General features: G+C 35.7%; 1 protein-coding gene and 1 long non-coding RNA gene across 3 annotated transcripts in view; one reads left to right on the top strand and one right to left on the bottom strand.

Moving 5' to 3' along the window:
* The window catches only part of LOC140600263 (uncharacterized), a 75,951-nt gene that overhangs the window by 42,410 nt on the left and 13,214 nt on the right, over nucleotides 1–20,327 (bottom strand). The window contains exon 3 of the long non-coding RNA XR_012003481.1: nucleotides 17,263–17,321. This is a non-coding gene — a long non-coding RNA (uncharacterized lncRNA). The remainder of the gene's footprint in view (nucleotides 1–17,262; nucleotides 17,322–20,327) is intronic.
* PNPT1 (polyribonucleotide nucleotidyltransferase 1) overlaps nucleotides 1–20,327 on the top strand; it is a 53,113-nt gene that overhangs the window by 19,866 nt on the left and 12,920 nt on the right. For both annotated transcript variants that reach the window (XM_072768425.1, XM_072768424.1), the window contains exons 12-26: nucleotides 18–114; nucleotides 600–702; nucleotides 4,912–4,982; nucleotides 6,724–6,760; nucleotides 8,825–8,891; nucleotides 8,974–9,063; nucleotides 10,009–10,062; nucleotides 13,866–13,972; nucleotides 14,609–14,680; nucleotides 14,786–14,849; nucleotides 16,134–16,217; nucleotides 16,533–16,616; nucleotides 17,670–17,776; nucleotides 17,855–17,910; nucleotides 18,775–18,853. In XM_072768425.1, the coding sequence (XP_072624526.1) occupies nucleotides 18–114; nucleotides 600–702; nucleotides 4,912–4,982; nucleotides 6,724–6,760; nucleotides 8,825–8,891; nucleotides 8,974–9,063; nucleotides 10,009–10,062; nucleotides 13,866–13,972; nucleotides 14,609–14,680; nucleotides 14,786–14,849; nucleotides 16,134–16,217; nucleotides 16,533–16,616; nucleotides 17,670–17,776; nucleotides 17,855–17,910; nucleotides 18,775–18,853 (1,172 nt within the window). The remainder of the gene's footprint in view (nucleotides 1–17; nucleotides 115–599; nucleotides 703–4,911; nucleotides 4,983–6,723; nucleotides 6,761–8,824; nucleotides 8,892–8,973; nucleotides 9,064–10,008; nucleotides 10,063–13,865; nucleotides 13,973–14,608; nucleotides 14,681–14,785; nucleotides 14,850–16,133; nucleotides 16,218–16,532; nucleotides 16,617–17,669; nucleotides 17,777–17,854; nucleotides 17,911–18,774; nucleotides 18,854–20,327) is intronic.

The raw sequence follows: 20,327 nt of genomic DNA, 5'->3' as shown, positions 1-20,327 counted from the left end.
TTTCTTTCTTTCTATAGAAAAATTTCCAGAGGCTGATACATATGAAATAATAGAATCCTTCAATGTTGTTGCAAAGGAGGTTTTTAGAAGTATTATTTTGAATGAATACAAAAGGTAAATATATCCTTTTTTGATGGAATTAAAGTATGTCTCTCTGTAAGTTGCCTTGAAAGTGGCAACTTAAAAAAAATAAAATAAAATAAAATAAAAAAGTGGCAACTTGCTCAAAGGAAGGAACTGGTTTTTTCAAGTGAACATTAAAGAATTATATTATAAATCAGTGTTGAAGAGTGTGTGGATGTGTTTGACTTATTCTCTGTGGGACTTATGTGTAGAACAGTGCTTCACAACCCTGAATGCACGTCAGAATTGCCTGCAGAACTTTTTTAACTGTACAAGTGTATGGATCACAACCTGAGATTTGATACAGTGGGATTAGGGTGGGACTCTGGGTACCTGAATTATTTTTTAAAGTTCTTAAAGTTCCATGGGTGATATGATACACAACTGGGCTTGAGAACTTCCTGGTAGGAATAAGAGATCATAGGTGATATTTCTGGTTTTGAATACTGCTTTACATCTTTCCTTTGTTACTATAGGTGCGATGGTCGAGATTTGACTTCACTTAGGAATATAAATTGTGAGGTAGATTTGTTTAAAACTCTTCATGGATCAGCATTATTTCAGAGGGGACAAACACAGGTAATATATGTAAAAAACTATAATTATTTGCTGATTACAGATTACTTAATTAGATCTAAAAGAAGTTATATAGGCACTCTAGATTTTTATCATGGCATGTAGTAATACCATAAAATATTTTTAACAGCTTATTTGAAGTATAATTGCCATCCAAGAAACTGCACATATTTAAAGTGTATGTTTAATAGGTTTTCACGTGTATACAACTGGGAAACTGTCACCAAAGTCAAAATAATGAACATACCAATCACCCCCAAAAGTTTCCTCCTGCCTCTCTATCATCCTTTCTTCCTACTACCCTCCCCTTCCTTTGGCAATTGTTGATTTGCTTTTGTCACCACTATAAATTGGTTTGCATTTTCTAGAATTACTTGGTATCTTTATCAAGTTTTTCTTTTAATCTTGATGCACAAAATTGAGTCACTCATACTCTTCAGTTTATAACATATTGTCATTTTTCATCTATTCAGGGCCTTCATCTGTTTTCTCTATTCAGCCTATACCTCAGTCCTATTCTTTTCCCTTACATAGGATCCTTGTATTTAACATATATGTGTATCCATTATTTTGTGTATGGTATTTGCTGTATCCCTCCTCCTTTTTCTTATTATTAGTTACTACTTTAATTTTGCCTATCAAATTGGTACAAAGTGGTATGTCCTTGCCTTTTTGTTTGTATTTCCCTGTGAGGCTGAGTGTCTCTTTATATAATAGCCAATCAGTGTGGCTCCAGGACACCCTCCAGCACACTCTTGTCACATAGATAGTGTCCTTGAACTTGAGCAGTATGGTAGCCCTGGTTCAGGTTTGCTGTTTTGTGAATTATCTGGTTATATCCTTTCTTCTTCCTATTTTTAAGCGATTTATGTGTTTTAAATATTAATCCTTTTCAGTAACCAGAATTTGAATATATTATCTTCCTCCTTATTGTAAGCCTTTTAACTTTGCTTGTGGTAACCTACTCTTCATCTAGAATGAACCTGAAATCTTTAGTTTTGAAATAGTTAATCCTTCCCTTTTTTATTTTGTGATTTTGTTTTGTCTTATTTAAGAAATCTTTCCTTTTCCCAAAGTCACAAAATTATGCACCTAGTTTTTCTATTAACTTTCTAGTTGTAGCTATCAAATTTAAACCATTAGTCTATTTTGGAGTTTACTCTTACATATTGGTGTGAGGTGGAAACTTCCATAGTGAGCCAATTTTACAACACATTTACTAATAATTCATTTTTCCTGTTGACTTATAATGTTGATTTATGATATTCAGTTTATAAATACATTTTTGAATGATATTCTCTTCCTTGTTCTGTGAATTTCTTGGGCCAGTATCACACTGTTTTAGCTATTATGGTTTGGGTGGTATGTATTAATATATGAGAAGCAAATTTTCCCTTTTTATTCTCCCCTTCCCCTCAAAATTGTCTTAGCTATTCTGGTACATTTGTTCCTTCATTTGAATTTTAGTATTATATTAAGTTTTGGGGGAAAAAATCTTTCTTGAGTTTAGATTGCTGTTGCACTGAATTTATAAATTAGTTTGAGAGAGAAATTATATTTTTACAATTTAATTACATACAATCTTTTCAGTAAATAGTCTCACTCTTGATTCAGGTTTTCTTTTATGCTTTTTAATAAATTTTAAAAATAACTCCATTAAGATATCCTGCATACTTCTGTTAGCTATTCTGACAGTCTCAGCCTTTTAAGAGTGTTTAGTCCATTAATGTTCTATTTAATTACTAATGTGATTGTATTTAGCATTTTATTATTTATTTTTGTTTGCCCCATGAAAGACACACAGAGAGGCAGGGACACAGGCAGAGGGAGAAGCAGGCTCCGTGCAGGAGGCCCAACATGGGACTACATCCCGGGTCTCCAGGATCACACCCTGGGCTGAAGGTGGCACTAAACTGCTGAGCCACCGGGGCTGCACAGTTTTTTATTTTTTCTATTTTGCCTTTTTTTTGGATTAACCAAATATTTTTTTTAATTCAATTGTAATATGTCTATTTTTTAGCTATACCTTTGCATTATTTTTTTAGTGGTTAGTATAGAGAAAACAGTATATATCTCCTTAACTTTTCATTTTAGAGTTAATTCTGTACTACTTCACACATTATGCTCTAGTTGTTTTAGAAGTTACATCTACATATGATAAACTCCACAAGACAATGTTAAAACTTGTATATTAAATTACTCATTTTCAGAAATTAAGAGGGAAAATATAGTCTTCTTTATTGACCTACGTTATTTAAAATTTTTTTTCTTTTTTTGTATTTATAATTTCTGATACTTTGTATTTCTTCCTGAAGATCCACGTTTCCATATAGCATTTTTCCCTTTCATCTGACAAGACTCTTTTTCACTATTGTCCTGTGGACCTTCTGACAACAAATTCTTGTATTTCATTTACCTAAAGATGTCTTTATTTTGCCGTTATATACGAAGAATGTTTTTTGCAAGATTTAGATGCTGGGCTGATGCTTTTTTCTTTTAGCACTATTAAAAAAATGTTCTTCTGTTGTTTTTCCCCCCCGTAATAAAAGGTCAGGATGCATTCAAATCATTGTTCTCTGTATACTATTTATTGTCTTCATCTGGGTGCTTTCCAGATTTTCTTTGTGTCTTGGTTTTCAACAATATAACTGAAAAGTGTAGTTTTCTTTGTGTTTATCATGCTAAGGGTTTTCTGAGCTTAAACCTGTAAATTTGTGTCTTTTGTCAAACTAGGGATTTCAGCCATAATTTTTTTTCATATTTATTTATTTATTCATGAGAGACATAGGCAGAGGTAGAAGCAGGCTCCTTACAGGAAGCCCAGTGTGGGACTCGATCCCAGATCCTGGGATCACGCTCTGAGCCGAAGGCAGATGCTTAACCGCTGAGCCCACCCAGGTGTCCCATAATTTGAAATCCCAAGATTTCAGCCATAATTTCTTCAAATATTTTTTCTACCTATTCTCTCTTAATCTTTCCTTATGGGATTTTAAGTATATATGTTAGTCTTTTTGAAATTGTCCCCACAGGTCCCTGAGGATATGTCCTCCCTACCGTATACCCTTCTTCTTTGTTCTTTAGATTTGGCAATTTCTATTAATCCAATTTCCATGTCCATGGATTCTTGGCATCTTCTTTCCATCATAAGATAATGTGTCTTTCAGTTTTAGAAGTTCCATTTGTTTTTCTTTATATCGTTGAGTATAATTATAAGAGCTACGGAAAATCCTTGTCTGTTAATCCAATATCTGAATTAGCTCGGGGCATTGTCCTCATTTTCTTTTCTCTTAAGAATGGTTACCATTTCCTATTTTTCTGTAGGTTGTATCCTGGATGTTGTGAATGATGCATTGTAGAGTTTGGATTATACTATGTCCTTCCAAAGAAGATTGGATTTTTTTTAAGTAGGCAGTTTTATTGCCTGGACCTTTACTTATTTTCCTTAAATTTTATTTTATTTAAATTCAATCACTTAACATGTAGTGTATTATTAGTTTCAGAGGTAGAGTTCAGTGATTCATCAGTTGGATGTAACACCTAGTGCTCATTATATTATATGCCCTCCTTTATGCTCATCACCTAGTAAACAACAACCCTGTTTGTTCCCTATAGTTAAAAGTCTCTTATGGTTTGTCTCCCTCTGGTTTCGCCTTACTTTATTTTACCCTCCCTAGCTGGACCTTTATTGAGGCTTCCTTTTATAGTCAAGTTTTACAAATATACCTTCCTCTTCCTGTCCTCCCCCAGCACTTCTTTTCTTTTTTTTTTTTTTTTTTTAAATTTTTATTTATTTATGATAGTCACAGAGAGAGAGAGAGAGAGAGAGGGGCAGAGACATAGGCAGAGGGAGAAGCAGGCTCCATGCACCGGGAGCCCGACGTGGGATTCGATCTTGGGTCTCCAGGATCGAGCCCTGGGCCAAAGGCAGGCGCTAAACCGCTGCGCCACCCAGGGATCCCGCCCCCAGCACTTCTAGTACAGTGCTTTACATACATAGTCTGTGATGTTAGACCTTTGGCTTATTGAGATTTACACATAACTTTCATATTTATAGAATGAATGTTTACTGTATTAAGTAGCATGGCAAGCTTTGGTATAGAATTTACTTATCACATTTCTTTAATAGCTAATTGGGTTCTTGAAATATTTCTGGTTTTCCTCTTCATTGTTAGTAAACTAAAGCCTGAGATTTTTTTTTTCTTCTAATTTTAGGTGTTTTGTACTGTTACATTTGATTCATTAGAATCCAGTATAAAGTCTGACCGGATTATAACAGCCATAAAGTAAGTTATGTTTTTTAGTAAGTTATAAAGTATGTTGGTATGTCCTAAAACATGTTTGATATGTTTTAAAGTAAGTTACGAAGTTTCGGGATCCCTGGGTGGTGCAGCAGTTTAGCGCCTGCCTTTGGCCCAGGGCGTGATCCTGGAGACCCGGGATCAAGTCCCACGTCGGGCTCCCGGTGCATGGAGCCTGCTTCTCCCTCTGCCTGTGTCTCTGCCTCTCTCTCTCTCTCTCTCTTTCTCTCTCTGTGTGACTATCATAAAAAATAAATAAATAAATAAAGGAAGTTTTGAAGTTCCAATATACAATTGAAGCTCATGTACTATATTATTTTTAAACATTATCTCTGTATTTTTGTTTATATAATAATGATTTTTAAGGTATTTTTAACATGGGTATATTCAGTTTAGTCTCTGTCTCTAGAACCATTCCTCAGGACAGATATGGATAGGTTGTTCTATAATAAATGAGAGCAAATAAATACACAAGAGTCACAGTTGCTGAAAAGAATCTGGAGGCTGTTAATAAGTTAAAAAAAAAAAAAAAAAGCCTTACCTAATCCAAGCCACACTGGAATTTGTATTCAGAAATACTTGGTTCTCCTCCTCTGTTCCTAGAAAGCCAGCAGTAAAATCTTACTGATCGATTGCAGATGATGAGAATCTATGTTACAGTCCTCACCAGCACCACTGCATCAGAATCCTGGTACTCACAGCCACAGTTCTTTTCTTTGCTCAGTGCCTAATACAGTTACTTCCGTTTCCCTTGGTAAGGGTCTCAGAAGACCACAAGTCTCAGCCTCCCTCTTCCTACTGCCTCACTAATGATGATAACCCCCAGCATCTTCAGGATAGCGCCACTAATTGTTTTTCACATATCTGATAAAATTGACAATGCAACTGTGTGTATAAGGCAAGATTATTAATGTAATCATAATTCTTTTGGAGGGAGCTCTTACACTTTCTCTTTTAAATTCCCATCTGAGCCCAAACTTGGTTGCCCTCCCTTTGCTCACTTTGACTCCTTTCTCTTCAAAGAGGCAATACAGTTTCATAAGAAAGAGCACTGAGGTTGGCCGGAGCACCTCTTTATGTTCTAGTCTTAGGTCTGCAACCTATGTAAATAAAAGGGCACATGCCAGTCATGCTGGCATCTTGTAAAATACAGGTGCCAGGCTAATGATCTGTATCCTCTCTAGCCCCCCCAAATCTGTTATTCCTATAGTCTTTAGGAATCAGGGTTTTCGATTTCTCTTTCTCTTCCCAAGACTGTGGTTTATGGTTATGCAGATTTGGCCCTAACCTAGGATTTTTAAATCCTCTGCACAGAGAACTGCCTTTTGTAATTACACTCACCCAAAGGGGACACTAATTGTGCTAAGACCCTGTATATACCTCATTTAAATATAAATCTGGTTTCCTGCTTCCAGGAATTGTGTTTCCTCTCATACTCATTTTCTCTGTTGTTCTGGGTATAATCATAACATTTTTCATTTCAAACTCTGAAAAAAATCTTCCCTATCTGATCTCCTGGTTGCTTTCCCCTATATCACTTCAGTTACTGATCTTCACTTCACATATTGACTGGGAGAAAGATCTTAATTCCGAGATTTAACTAATGTGTTTATAATTTAAGATTCATTAGTTACTGATGCTTAAAAGTAAATGTCTACAGTCTTAGTATACAAATAGAATACTTGTATCTATATGATGTTTTTAATTTTATGCTTTTTGTTCGTAGTGGAATAAAAGATAAAAATTTCATGCTGCACTATGAGGTAAGGTGAATTTTATCCCCAATATTTTATTATGAAAAATTTTCAGGCTATAGCAAATCCGAAAGAACTTAAGAGTGAATACCTATATACCCACTCACTACCTAGGTTCTACTATTAACATTTTATTATGCTGGTCTTATATATCTGTTAAGGTAGATTTGGGCATTGTTCTTTTATTGCATGCAGAAGAGAATTTAGAGATAAGTTACAGTTTTTAATCAATAACTTGATGTTCTGAATCATACATAAAAGTAGACAGTTTTATTTTAGTCAAAAAAGTTGTCCCCATTCACGTATCAACAAAAGTGGGGCTTTACAAATACTTCAAATGACAAATCACTTCCTCCCTTTAGTTCTTAAATGTTCATGTTTTTACTCATTTGGATTGACTTGATTTATAGCTAAATCCTAAGGGACTAGATATGACATAAACACTTTAATTTTAGTATTTGGAGCATATATGCTGGGAGACTAGTTGTAAAAGTAGCAAGTCACTTCACTTTTGAGTGACCATTGGTGGCTGTCCAGAATGCCAACATCTCAGTTTTGTTGAACCTGCTATACTTACTTGAGAACATCTCATGTAGACAGTAATTACTAGAGAATATCCAGAAACCTGGAGATTTTCACAGGTTTTGAGTCCCTTATATCCTGTTGTGGATATAATCAGATGCTACAGAAGGCAGAGAGGAATTACAATGGAGTAAAGCATATACTTTGTCCTAAGCTGCATAGCACATGGCAGTCTTTAAAAAGGGCAGCTGTGAAAAATGCAGCTCTAGCTTATTACAGGGAACAGAAATGAAGGAGGGGTAGTAAAAGGATATGGGCTGTATTGCTATATCATTTCATTTTTTAAAAACATTTTATTGTAAAGTAAAACACATATACTGAAATGATATAAAACAAAGGATGGCATAATGACTTTTTATAAGGCAGAGACCCTTGATAACCACCACCCAAATCAGAATAGAAATGTTCTTAGTCATTCCTGAAGCTCCTCCATGCTTTTCATCCTAGCCTCAACACTCTACTTTCCCTGAAAGTAAATACTATCTTAAATTTTATAGTAATTAACTTCCTTGCTTTTCTAGTATACATCCCTAGACACTAAGTCTTGTCCATTTTTTAAAAATTTGACATTTCTGTAAATCTTTTAATCCATAGGTTTCACCTCCAATATGTTTTCTTTTCAATCTGTCTGTTAAACTCCCAGAGCCATTTGACTGTAGAGTTCCCTGCAATCTGGATGTTGCTGATTACACACTCATGATGGAATCCAACAAGCTTCTGTCTTTATAACTCCTGAAAATTGACTGCTAGATCCAGAGGCTTGATCAGAATTCATGTACCATTACTCCTTTTAAAAAATATTTTGTTGGGAGATCATTGGGTGGCTCAGCGGTTTAGTGCCTGCCTTCAGCCCAGGGTATGATCCTGGAGTGCCGGGATCGAGTCCCACATCAGGAACGAGTCCCACATCAGGCTCCCTGCATGGAGCCTGCTTCTCTCTCTGCCTATGTCTGTCTGTCTGTCTGTCTGTCTCTCTGTGTCTCTCATGAATAAATAAAATATTTAAAATAAATAAATAATTTTGTTAAACTGGACTTCTAAATTTTATGGGGCATTTCCCAATATTTTAAATGATTGCAAATAATCATATTCCTTTGAGACACTATATTGGTCAAATAAAATAGTTTGCAACCTCTGACTAAAAACCCTTACTGGAAAAGATCTGTTTCCTCAATGCACATTTCTTTTTAAATCTGTATATATTTTTCTTATAAAAATACAGTCTTTTATCATCATTAATAATTTAAACACTATAGAAATTATGTTATAGATCCCCATAACCATTTACTTCCCACTCTGGTTCACATACACACTAGAAATAGCTACTTTTAGTAATTTGGTGTGTATTTCAGATAGCCAGACATTTTCTGTGTATACAAATGAACTTTAAAAAAAGTGAGATTCTATTTTGTAACTTCTTTTATTATTTTGGTACTATATCTTAGATATCTTTCCATGTCAGTTGTTTATGTATCTGTTTTTGTTTTTAAGTTTCCTCCTTATGCCACTAATGAAATTGGCAAAGTCACTGGTGTGAATAGAAGAGAACTTGGACATGGTGAGTATAAATTTATAGACTTACATGGTATTCTTACAAAGCCTCCATACATTTATGTTTATTATTTTTTATTCTAACTTAGGTGCTCTTGCTGAGAAAGCTTTGTATCCTGTTATCCCCAAGGATTTTCCTTTCACCATAAGAGTAACATCTGAAGTCCTAGAGTCAAATGGTAAAATAAAGTTTTCCTCTAGTCAAGAAGACCAGAATTCCATTATATTCTTAACTTTTTATAACTATTGTTATATTATGCTTATTGTCACAGTGCCCAAGTCCATGATATGTGCTAGTTAATCATATATTGTATAAATCTCTGTTCTTAGCTAATGAGGTTTTTTGAGCCCAATATAACAAGTATTTCTCTTCATGTATCTGTTATAACAGATCCAGTTGGGGTTATTTATTTTTAGAAACAAACCATAGAGCAAGGCCAGCTTAGAGAGAGAAAGGGACAAAAGAGAGTGATCCATTAGGCAGGGGACAGCTATCATGTATCACAGACATAAGTAGATGGCACAGGGAGAGAGGTACTTAAAATTAAGTACCCGAGTCAAGGCAAGGTATGGCCATTAGAGACAGAAAGCTCATAGAGATCTCAAAGATGTAGCAGACATTGATCAGGTAGTCATAGGTATTGAAAAAGAACAATAAAAAAAAAAACCATCTGAATTTAAACTAGAGATTTTCTGTTCTCTACCTGGTATGACTAGGCTGTAACTTAGGGTCCATGAGAGAGCCAGAATCTGTATCTTAAACTGCCTTCTGATTAAGCAACAAAAGAGGCATGGTGGTTTTCCTGGGAGGTTTCTTAGAATCTATAACACTGCTGTCCAACAGAACTTTATGTGATGATGAAGTTATCTCTGTGCTATGCAGTTAAGGGACTGAATTTATTTCAATTAATTTAAATTCAGTAGCTACATGTACATAATGAATGTAATGAGTGTCGTACTGGACTGTGTAGTCCTGTAGTTTGTGGTTTAGCAGAGCTTGTCTTAATTGCTTTTAAAAAGAAAGAAGGAAAGAATACTAAATATTTATAAGGAAATAATAGTAACAATTTTCTACATTAAAAAAAGTCAGTATATTATTAAAGCAGGTATTTTTGCTTCTATAGGATCATCTTCAATGGCATCTGCATGTGGTGGAAGTTTAGCATTAATGGATGCAGGTAAAAGAATTATGTCTCAAAACTAATGCTTTAACTGTATTTGATTTTTTTTTAAGATTTTTATTTATTTATTCATAGAGACAGAGAGAGAGAGAGAGGCAGAGACACAGGCAGAGGGAGAAGCAGGCTCCACGCAGGGAGCCCGACGTGGGTCTCGATCCTGGGCCTCCAGGATCACACCCCAGGCTGCAGGTGGCGCTAAACCGCTGCGCCACCGGGGCTGCCCACTGTATTTGATTAATATAAAATATAAGATCTCTTTAAAATGGATTTTGGTTAGACTTGGAGAAGTCAGATTACAAATTACCAAACCAGTTCAGAGCAAGATAGTTAAAAACAAAGTACAGCTTCAACTGTACAGAGTATCTTTTTTTTTTTGTACAGAGTATCTAAGTATCTACTAGAATTCTTATCTGTAGCAAAAAGGCAGAACTATTAACTTGCTTGGTGATCCAGTGAGCTTTCTCACCTTCCAAAAGGTAAAGAGCTCTGCAGTTGATTCTAAACCAATGAAGTTTGGATCAGCAAGCAGAAATATTTAGGACTCATAAAGGAAAGTAACCATGTAATCTTCCAGTCAATGTATGCAAGCCATGAGAAGAACAATACCACCCATAGAAATGGTACATAGAATTTTAGGAAGAAAGAGCATAAGAGGTTCAGTATAATCTCTCGGTTTAAAACACCAAAAGGGAAAAAGAGTCAACATAAGAGGTTCTGAAAATAATTTCTGTATCTCACCAATGATGCTGTCCAAGAAGAAAGAAAAAAAGAACCTAAAGATACTCAAGAGGCTTTGTAAGGAGCTCCCTCTAAATTCACACATTTGTAACGCAGAAAACAGGTCATAGGTAAAAGCACCATATGTATGATATGAATGAAGAATTTGATTGAAGATAATTAGCTTTATAGAGACAGCTACATTTTATCTGGTTCTAAAGGTTGATTAGGATCAGGGCCTGTATTTAATGTGAAAGGAACAACATGTGCAAAGTTACGAAGCAGTATTGTGTGTTTCTGAAGTGTATTTGAAAAAAATAAGTAATGAATTGGGTCCAGACTTTAAAGGTCATTGTTGGGACGCCTGGGTGGCTCAGCGGCTGAGCACCTGCCTTCGGCCCAGGGTGTAATCCTGGAGTTCTGGGATCAAGTCCCACATTGGACTCTCTGCATGGAGCCTGCTTCTTCCTCTGCCTCTCTCTCTGTCTCTCTTGAATAAAAAAAATAAATAAATAAAGGTCATTGTTATGCTAAGGATTTTGAACTTGAAGGTAGTATTTTGCAACTCAATATTCTATGAACTGGATATTGTTCCTGCTGGATATTGATTATTGTATACCATGAAAAAAAATTCTGTTCTAAATTACATTTGAGCAGGGTTAGGCAGATTTATGTAATGTGAGTTAAACTTTAATACACCGATGTGAATTCTCAATCTCTAGGAACAGGATATGTACTATTTCCCAAACTTTTTTTTTTTTTTTAAGATTTTCACTTATTCGTTCATGAGAGATGTAGAGAGAAAGGCAGAGACATAAAGGGAGGCAGGGAGCCCAATTTGGGGCTCATTTCCAGGGGCCCGAGATCACACCCTGAACTGCTGAGCCACTCAGGCATCCCTCTCAAACATTTTTGACCATAGAACATGTATAAAAATTTCTTTGAAAGCAGATAATGGGGAATTCAGGAGAATATGATGTAGAGGGATGGCTGACTTGAATCCGATTTTTTTTTTTTCTTTTTGGTAGTTTTTCCCAGCTTAGGTGATAGACCTAGAAGGATGAAGTGGGAGGAAATGGAAACTTGGGAGAGAGAATAAAATTGGGGAAACCAGATAGGAAGAAATGTTGTCAGAGCAAGAAATAATGTGGACTTGGACCAAAGGAGTAGCAATGGATGTTTCACTATTTAGGGGAAAGGTCAACTTTCTAAAAAAATTTAAAGGATAAACTGTCAGATCTTTGTGACTTTATAATAAATGAGGAAAGAAGTATTGATTCTGGCATGAGTATCTTAGTTTTACATTCAACCAAGATAAGAAAGGCAAAACGGAAGGGATTTATTGGATGTGATTACATTTTGAATATATGTGCATATATAAGGTGTTTGGGGGACATTTAGCTAGAAATACCTAATAGGCAGATTGGCTATACAAATCTAGGGCTTAGCAAACACAAATAGAAGAGAAATATTTTTAGGTCATAAACATTACTGGTTATGGTTAAAAATAATGGTGATAGTGAGATTGCTTAGAGAATATGAAATGAGATCCCCTGCCATACTCCTTTTTAACTGTAAGTTCCAAGTGATAAAAACTTAAATGTTTTGTAAAAAACTGAAACATGGAAGATTCTACCAAAATCTTAAATAGGAAAAAAAATTTTTTTTCTTTTAAAAATTTTATTTATTCATGAAAGATAGAGAGAGGCAGAGACATAGGTAGAGGGAGAAGCAGGCTCCATGTAGGAAGCCCCATGTGGGACTAGATCCTGAAACTCGAGGATCACACCCTGAGCCAAAGGCAGATGCTCAACCGCTGAGCCACCCAGGCATCCCAGAAAAACATTTCTAAGCAAAATCCAGGAACCATGATTGCATATAAGTTAAAATTCTGTACAGGAAAATAAATCAAAATAAACAAAGTCAACTGACTAGGAAATAATATATTTCCTTTAATAATCTATATTTATATTTAACAATGATATACTGCCCATATTGAAAGAGCTTTTATACATCATTAAGAAAAAGACTAACAAAGAAAAAAAAGAAAAAGGCTAACAACCAAGTAGGAAAATGGTTGAAGGCCATGAACAAGCAATTCACAGTTAAAGAAATACAAGGGGCACATAGGTGGCTCAGTTGGTTAAGCATCCAACTCGATCGTAGCTTGGGTTGTGAGTAAGCCCTGAACTGGACTTCACATTTGGCTTAGACCCTACTTAAATAAACAAATGAACAAATGGTTTACCAACATTAAAAAAAGTTTAACCTCATTCATAAAAAATAAAAAATAATAAGCTACCATTTTTACCCTCTACATGAGCAAAGGTCCAAAGATTTGATAGGAATTAACAAAGTAGAACAGCAGGCACCCTCAAATACTGCTGTTAAAAAAATAAAATGCTATATTGTGAAGGCAGTTTGCAGATTTATAATAAATGTAAACCCACACACCCTGACTCAGTAATCTCACTTCTGTCCTGTGGTTTATAAATCCATGCAGGGAGTACTAAGCAGCCATTCAAAAGAATAAGGTGGAACTTTGTTGCATTATGTGTCAATATCTAGGGTATGTCAGTAAGTGAAAAAAAGCAAGGTGCAGAATAGTGGTGCATTCACTATGCTTCCATAAGTAAAGAAAATAAAAGATTACACTTTGATTCATATTTGGGCACAGAAATTTTCTGGGAGGATACTCTAAAAAACCCTGCTGGTGGCTTTCATGGAAAGGTGAACTGAGGGGTTCAGGCTGGAAGGATATACCGGGTAACATGGTTACTTTTCAAAACAAGAAACAAGAAGATAAACATACCAAAAGCAAAAGACAAATGGATTCCATTAAGAGTTAAGTTTGCTATTTTTATAGAGGTTTTTGTGAGAACAGTGATTACCTGTTTAGAATTGTTTTAAGAGGCTTTTATCATATGCTTAACAAGAAATGAGGTAGTCAGATGACCTTTCCAGCTTAGTTCTGACTGTCGAATTTAAAACACCATCTACTTACATTAAAATAAATATCAGAATGATAAATATGTGTTAGGCTGATGTACACATTACATACAAGCTCTTTTTCTCAATTATAGGAGTTCCAATTTCATCTGCTGTCGCAGGTGTGGCAATAGGATTGGTCACCAAAAACAATCCCGACAAGGGTGAAATAGAAGATTATCGTTTGCTGACAGATATTCTGGCAAGTATATCCATGTCTTCAAATATTCAATGGTGAAGATGATACATATTTTATAAGCATTGTATGCCTAGAATAATAATAGTACTTGGAAATAGAGGACCTTGTTCTTTCTTTCCTCCTCTGCATATTAATATGCTTTGGATTTTATAGGATATGAATATAAAATATATATATGTTACAGTATAAATATCCATAATAGCTCACTTTAGGGTGATTGTAAATGAAATAGCATTTTATCGGGTACCAACATGATCTTAAAGTGAGGTTTTTTTTGTTTTTTTTTTTTTTAAAGATTTTATTTATTCATGAGAGAAACAGAGAGAGAGGGAGAGGCAGGCTCCCTGTGGGGAGCTTGATGCAGGACTCCATTCCAGGACCTGGGGATCACACCCTGAGCCGAAGGCAAATGCTCAACCACTGAGCCACCCAGGGGTCCTCAAGTGATTTTTCTGATGAAACAGTTCTAACTTATTAAAAAGACTCAAATTAGAAGCAGTAGTAATGTAGAAGATACTTTGTATTTAGTCTTAGAGGCCATGGTTTACTTCTACAGCTGTTTTTTAAAATTCCTGTATAGTGACTGGGTAAATTTTGTTTTTGTTTAAGACTATATCATAATTTCTTAAATTCCTTCAGGGAATTGAAGATTATAATGGTGACATGGATTTCAAAATAGCTGGCACCAGTAAGGGAATAACTGCACTACAGGTATTTTAAAACCTATTTTGTTTCACTTTTATAATATTTAAATAATGTCATGAATTAATATTTATATATATATATAATTTTTTTTTTTTTGCTTTTCTACATTAGGCTGATATTAAGTTACCTGGAATACCAATAAAAATTGTAATGGAGGCCATTCAACAAGCCTCAGGTAAGCTAAGCCAGTGTGCCTGATTCTCTTTCCATCATTGTGTTATTTGCTAATGGCAACTATAATTCCCATTAGGCATACTATTAGAAATGGGTTTTTTATGATTTTTAATAATAAAATGTGATCTCTGATCACATTTATTTTCTACACAGTTGACCTTTGAACAATGTGTGTTCAAACTGCACAGGTCCACATTATATGTGGATTTTTTTTTAGAGTTGACAGCAAAAGCATTTATTTACAACAGCAAAGCATTTATTTACTACTCCCCATCCCACCAGAGCAACTGAAGGCAGATGGCACAGATGTTATGCCCTCTGCACTCTGAGTATCTTGAGAGGCCTGCTGAGACCATCAGCAGCCCCTGGGGAGTGACCATGACTGGGCAGGGCTGTAGTCTGCTGAGAGAGTGGTCCTGTTGAGCATCCACAGAAGTCTGGGCTGAAGTGAAAGCACATGTCCAGAGGGCAGGGACAGCACTGAGTGAGAAGTCCTTGCACTAAGTCCTCTGTGCCTCTGGGGTTAGGGAGGGACCTACTCCACACCATGGCACCTTGACCTTGAGGCCTCCTGGAGACCAGCACAATCACATGTAGCCGTAGGTGACAGTGTATGGCCATGAGCCAGTGGTACATGTCCAGGCAGATGCAGCTGTACTGTGCCTTCATGCAACTCTTGTTGCACACAGGCCACTCAGGGGTTGCCACTGCTGAGCCTAACCCACCAGGCTGTGGAACTCTGCCATCCCAGAGCCAGCCCCATATCCCAGCTAGGCTGGCTAGCATGCCTATACACAAATATTTTTCAAAAAATATACATAAAGCACTGTAAGTATGTTTACTGTTCCTTATGGTTTTCTTAAGTTTCTTTTTTCTAGTTTACTTTATTGTAAGAATACAGCATATAATAGATCTACAAAATGGGTTACTAAACTGTTTCTTTTTTTTTTTTTTTTTAAGATTTTATTTATTCGAGAGAGACAGAGAGAGAGAGAGGCACAGACACAGGCAGTTGGAGAAGCAGGCTCCATGCAGGGAGCCCTACGCGGGACTCGATCCTGGGTCTCCAGGATCACGCCCTGGGCTGAAGGCAGCGCTAAACCGCTGAGCCACCCGGGCTGCCCGTACTTAACTGTTTCTAGTCAACAGTAGGCTATTAGTAGTTAAGTTTTGGGGGATCAAAAGTTGTACATGAATTTTAAAAGTCGGGGTGGACATCCCTAATCTCTAGTTGTTCAAGGATAAGCTATAGTTAGAATTTTTATTATGTTTTTATCTTTCATAGTGGCAAAGAGGGAGATACTACAGATTATGAACAAAACTATTTCAAAACCTCGAGCATCTAGAAAAGAAAATGGACCTGTTGTGGGTAATGTATTAAAATTATTTATTCCATGACAAGGTAAACATTAATATATAAAGATATATAATTAAATTTTCTTTAACTCCATACACAAAACAAAAATATTTTAACTTGTTTCTATAGTTTAAATACTTTAAATTTGGAGAGATATTTTTAGACATTAGACCTTTCAGAAAGTTTAGTTAAGTAACTATTTTTCTATTTCCCATGAAGTATTTTTACATGTGTCTAAGCGAAAAAAAAGTTTCTCTGATCAAGATAATGTTTTAAGTTTATATATGTTATTGCATTATTTATAATTTTGTCTGTACTGCATTTCAGAAACTGTTCAGGTTCCATTATCAAAACGGGCAAAATTTGTTGGACCGGGTGGATATCATTTAAAAAAGCTCCAGGCTGAAACAGGTAAGAGCTGTATGAAGTTTGGGGATTGTGTTTTATTATTTTTATTTTTATTTTTCTTAGGGAGGGAGAAGGGAAGAAGAGGAGAGAGAATCTTAAGCAGGCTTCATGCCCAGCCCAGCATGGAACCCACCTTGAGGGCTCCATCTCAATCCTGAAATCATGACCTGAGTTGAAATCAATAGTCAGGCACTTACCTGACTGAGCCACCCAGGAGCCCCAAGCTTGAGGGTTTTAATGGTAGGCCATCTAGGTTGCCATTTCAGCTCTATTGTGGTTGCTCCAAAAATATGTTTGAGAAATTAATAAGAGAAAAGAATGTAACACTGGCATGTCTTTACTGTAGGTTTTTCTGTATGCCTCTTAATAAATCAGCATTCTTAACTATACTCAAAGAAGATGACCTAGAATTAATCAATTTCTTTGCAACATTTTAAAATTGAAGATTTAGAAAAATGTTTAGTTTTTCACTTTAAAGGATTTTGCTGTCATTTTCTATTCTGCTATTTTTCACTTATTTAGACTCTTGTATTTAAAGAGAATGTATAGAAATAGTATGCATTGTTTTTTCTGGAGGCAGTATTTGAGTTACCTAGTACTTACCAGCTTTGAGGTTATTGAAGGAAGATGAGAAGCAGAGTTACCTTACCTAGCTCTTTAGATTGAGAAACCAACATGATTTCATCCCTCATCCATCTGTGCACCACTCTAAAGAGTAATAGAAAGAAGAAAAGTTGAGGAAAAGATTCTAGTAGAGTTTCTACTCATAATTAAGAAATCAAAACTAAACCTTCCAAAATGAGAACTCGTATCTGCTTTCTCTTAAACTGTGAGCTCCAAGAGCACAAAGACAGTGACTCACTGTTGTTTCCCTAGGACCTAGTGCAATGTCAGATACATAGCAGGTGTGCAATGTGTATTTGTTGGTGAATGAATCTCTTCATTCCTAAAGCAGTGACTAAATATAATACAACCCTGTCTGCTCTCACATCTACTTCTAAGACTACATTGGAGTAAGCAAGTTAACTTTAATATGTTAAATTATCTTTTTAAAAGGAGTAACTGTTAGTCAGGTGGATGAAGAAACATTTTCTGTATTTGCACCAACACCCAGTGCTATGCACGAAGCAAGAGACTTCATTACTGAACTGTGCAAAGATGATGTAAGTATAGATCTTATAATAGTTTCTTTTCCCCACATTTTGTTGTTTATTCACTTATGGCTTATTTTGCACTTACAGCAAGAGCAGCAACTAGAATTTGGAGCAGTGTATACCGCCACAATAACTGAAATCAGGTAATATCAACTAAGGCTATGCTGATTTTTTTTAAATTTTATTTATTTATTCATGAGAGACACAGAGGGAGAGAGAGGATGAGACACAGGCAGAGGGAGAAGCAGTCTCCATGCATGGAGCCCAATGCGGAACTCGATCCCAGACCCCCAGGACCGTGAACTGAGCTGAAGGCAGATGCTTAACCACTGAGCCATCCAAGTGCCTCTGGAATAAGGTTTAATATCACAGGTGAAAAACTAAGAAACGGTGGCTTATTTTAGTAGACTAGTGAAAAGAAGGAAGACAAATTTTTTAATGAAATAAGTATGCTATTTTATCCAACCCCCTTCCTTAAATCATTGCTTAATAGGTTTATGATTAATCTACACTACTTTAAAATATTTAATGTTGCTTCTCTATCTCCTCCCAGCACATGCTCTCTTGCTAGCTCTCTCTCAAATAAATAAATAAAATCTAAAAAATAAATAAATAAATAAAATCTTTTTTAAAAGGTGGGGAGGTGCCTGGGTGGCTCAGTTGGTTGAGTGACTGCCTTTGGCTCAGGTTGTGATCCCAGAATCCTGGGATCAAGCTCTCTACTCAGAAGAGTCTTCTCCCACTCCCTCCCCTGCTCATGCTCTCTTTCTATCTTCTCTTTCACTGACTCTCAAATAAATAAATAAAATATTTTTAAAAAATAAATACAGGGTGTGTGTGTGTGTGTGTGTGTGTGTGTATTCAGTTGAAAAATAAGAATCTCTTTTAGATAATCCTACTTATAATTTTGTGTATGTTTACTTTGCTCTCCAATAAGTACATAATCAGTTTGATTAGCAGTAGATACACAGATACGTATGTTTTAACCAGGCTTATTTCCTTTTCAGAGACACTGGAGTAATGGTTAAACTATATCCAAATATGACTGCAGTACTACTACATAACACACAGCTTGATCAACGAAAGGTAAAAAAAACAAAAAAAAAATTACTTGATAATTTTTAAAACTGCCTTAAAATAATCATAGTGAAATTACCTGGGTTGGTAAGGATTGTCCACTTTGTCCACTACTAGCCTAAATATAGAAAACTAAAAATGACAGGGATGTTGCTGACAAAAATGTTTTTACAGTTTAACACATTTATGTTCGTTCGTCCTTGTATGATGGAATAGAAACACTCTTGAGTATTATATCTAGAGTTAACGTATAACGGTTACTTTTTAAAAATACCTAGCTCTACCCCTGTCTTTCCAATTTTCTTGGCCAAGCATGGCAAAATAAAACTAAAAATATGAAACTATGCAAGAAAACTATGGGGGTAAAGGGATAATAGTGTTTGGTTTACCAAATATTGAAATATAAAGCCATACAGAATAAAACAGTGTATTACTGACCTAGAATTAGACAAATTACACAACAAAAAATTAGAGACCAGAAATCATCCAGTTATATATATATGAGAATATAATACATACCAAAGTTGCATTTTCAGTCTGAAGAAATAGATTATTCTTCAATACATTGTACTGAAATAGCTGGTTTTCATAAAGCAGGATGCCTACCCTACTTTATTGTTTATTTATTTATTTGAAGTTTTTTAATTTATTTATTCATGAGAGACACAGAGAGAGAGAGAGAGAGAGAGAGAGAGAGAGAGGCAGAAACATAGGCAGAGGGAGAAGCAGGATCCTCCTAGGGAGCCTGATGTGGGACTCAGTCCCCAGACCCTGGGATCACGACCAGAGCCAAAGGCAGATGCTCAACAACTGAGCCACCCAGGCACTCCAAGTTTCTATTTATTTTAAAAAGACTTATTTTAGAGAAAGAGAGTGTGAACACAGGAGGGGGGGAGCGGTGAGACAGGATGTCAAACAGACTCCCTGCTGAGTGTGGAGCCCCATGTGGTACTTGATCTCAAGACCCCAAGATCATTACCTGAGCTGAAATCAAGAGTCAGATGCCTAACTGATTGAGCTACCCAGGTGTCCCTGACATTTTTTAAAAAGTATATGGCAAAATTATAAGGTTGAAAGACAAGTAGCAACTTAAGGTAAAGAAATGTATATAACATATGAGAGAGGCTCCACATGCAAAGGGCTTGTAAGAAAGGTCAATATCAAAGCAATTTTTCTTACTAAAGGTTTATTTATTTTTAAATTTTAGACAGAGAAAGAATGTGCATGAGCAGGGGGAGGGAGGTAGAAAGGGAGAGAATCTCCAGCAGACTCCATGCTACGTGCAGAGTACAACACAGGGCTTGATCATGGCCTGACTGAAATCAAGAGTTATATACTTAACTGACAGAGTCTCCGAGGCACCTCAACAGCATTGTTTTAAATGCAAATAAAACTAAGTTAAAATTTTCAACTTTCAGATACTTAAAATTTTCTAATGTGGGTAAGAATATGGAAAATAGACATTCTCCTATACTTGAGATAC

Source organism: Canis lupus, chromosome 11 (genome assembly GCF_048164855.1).
Source record: "Canis lupus baileyi chromosome 11, mCanLup2.hap1, whole genome shotgun sequence".
NCBI lineage: Eukaryota > Metazoa > Chordata > Mammalia > Carnivora > Canidae > Canis > Canis lupus.
The sequence above is the reverse complement of the archived record's forward strand: the minus strand, read 5'-3'. Positions and strand labels throughout refer to the sequence as shown.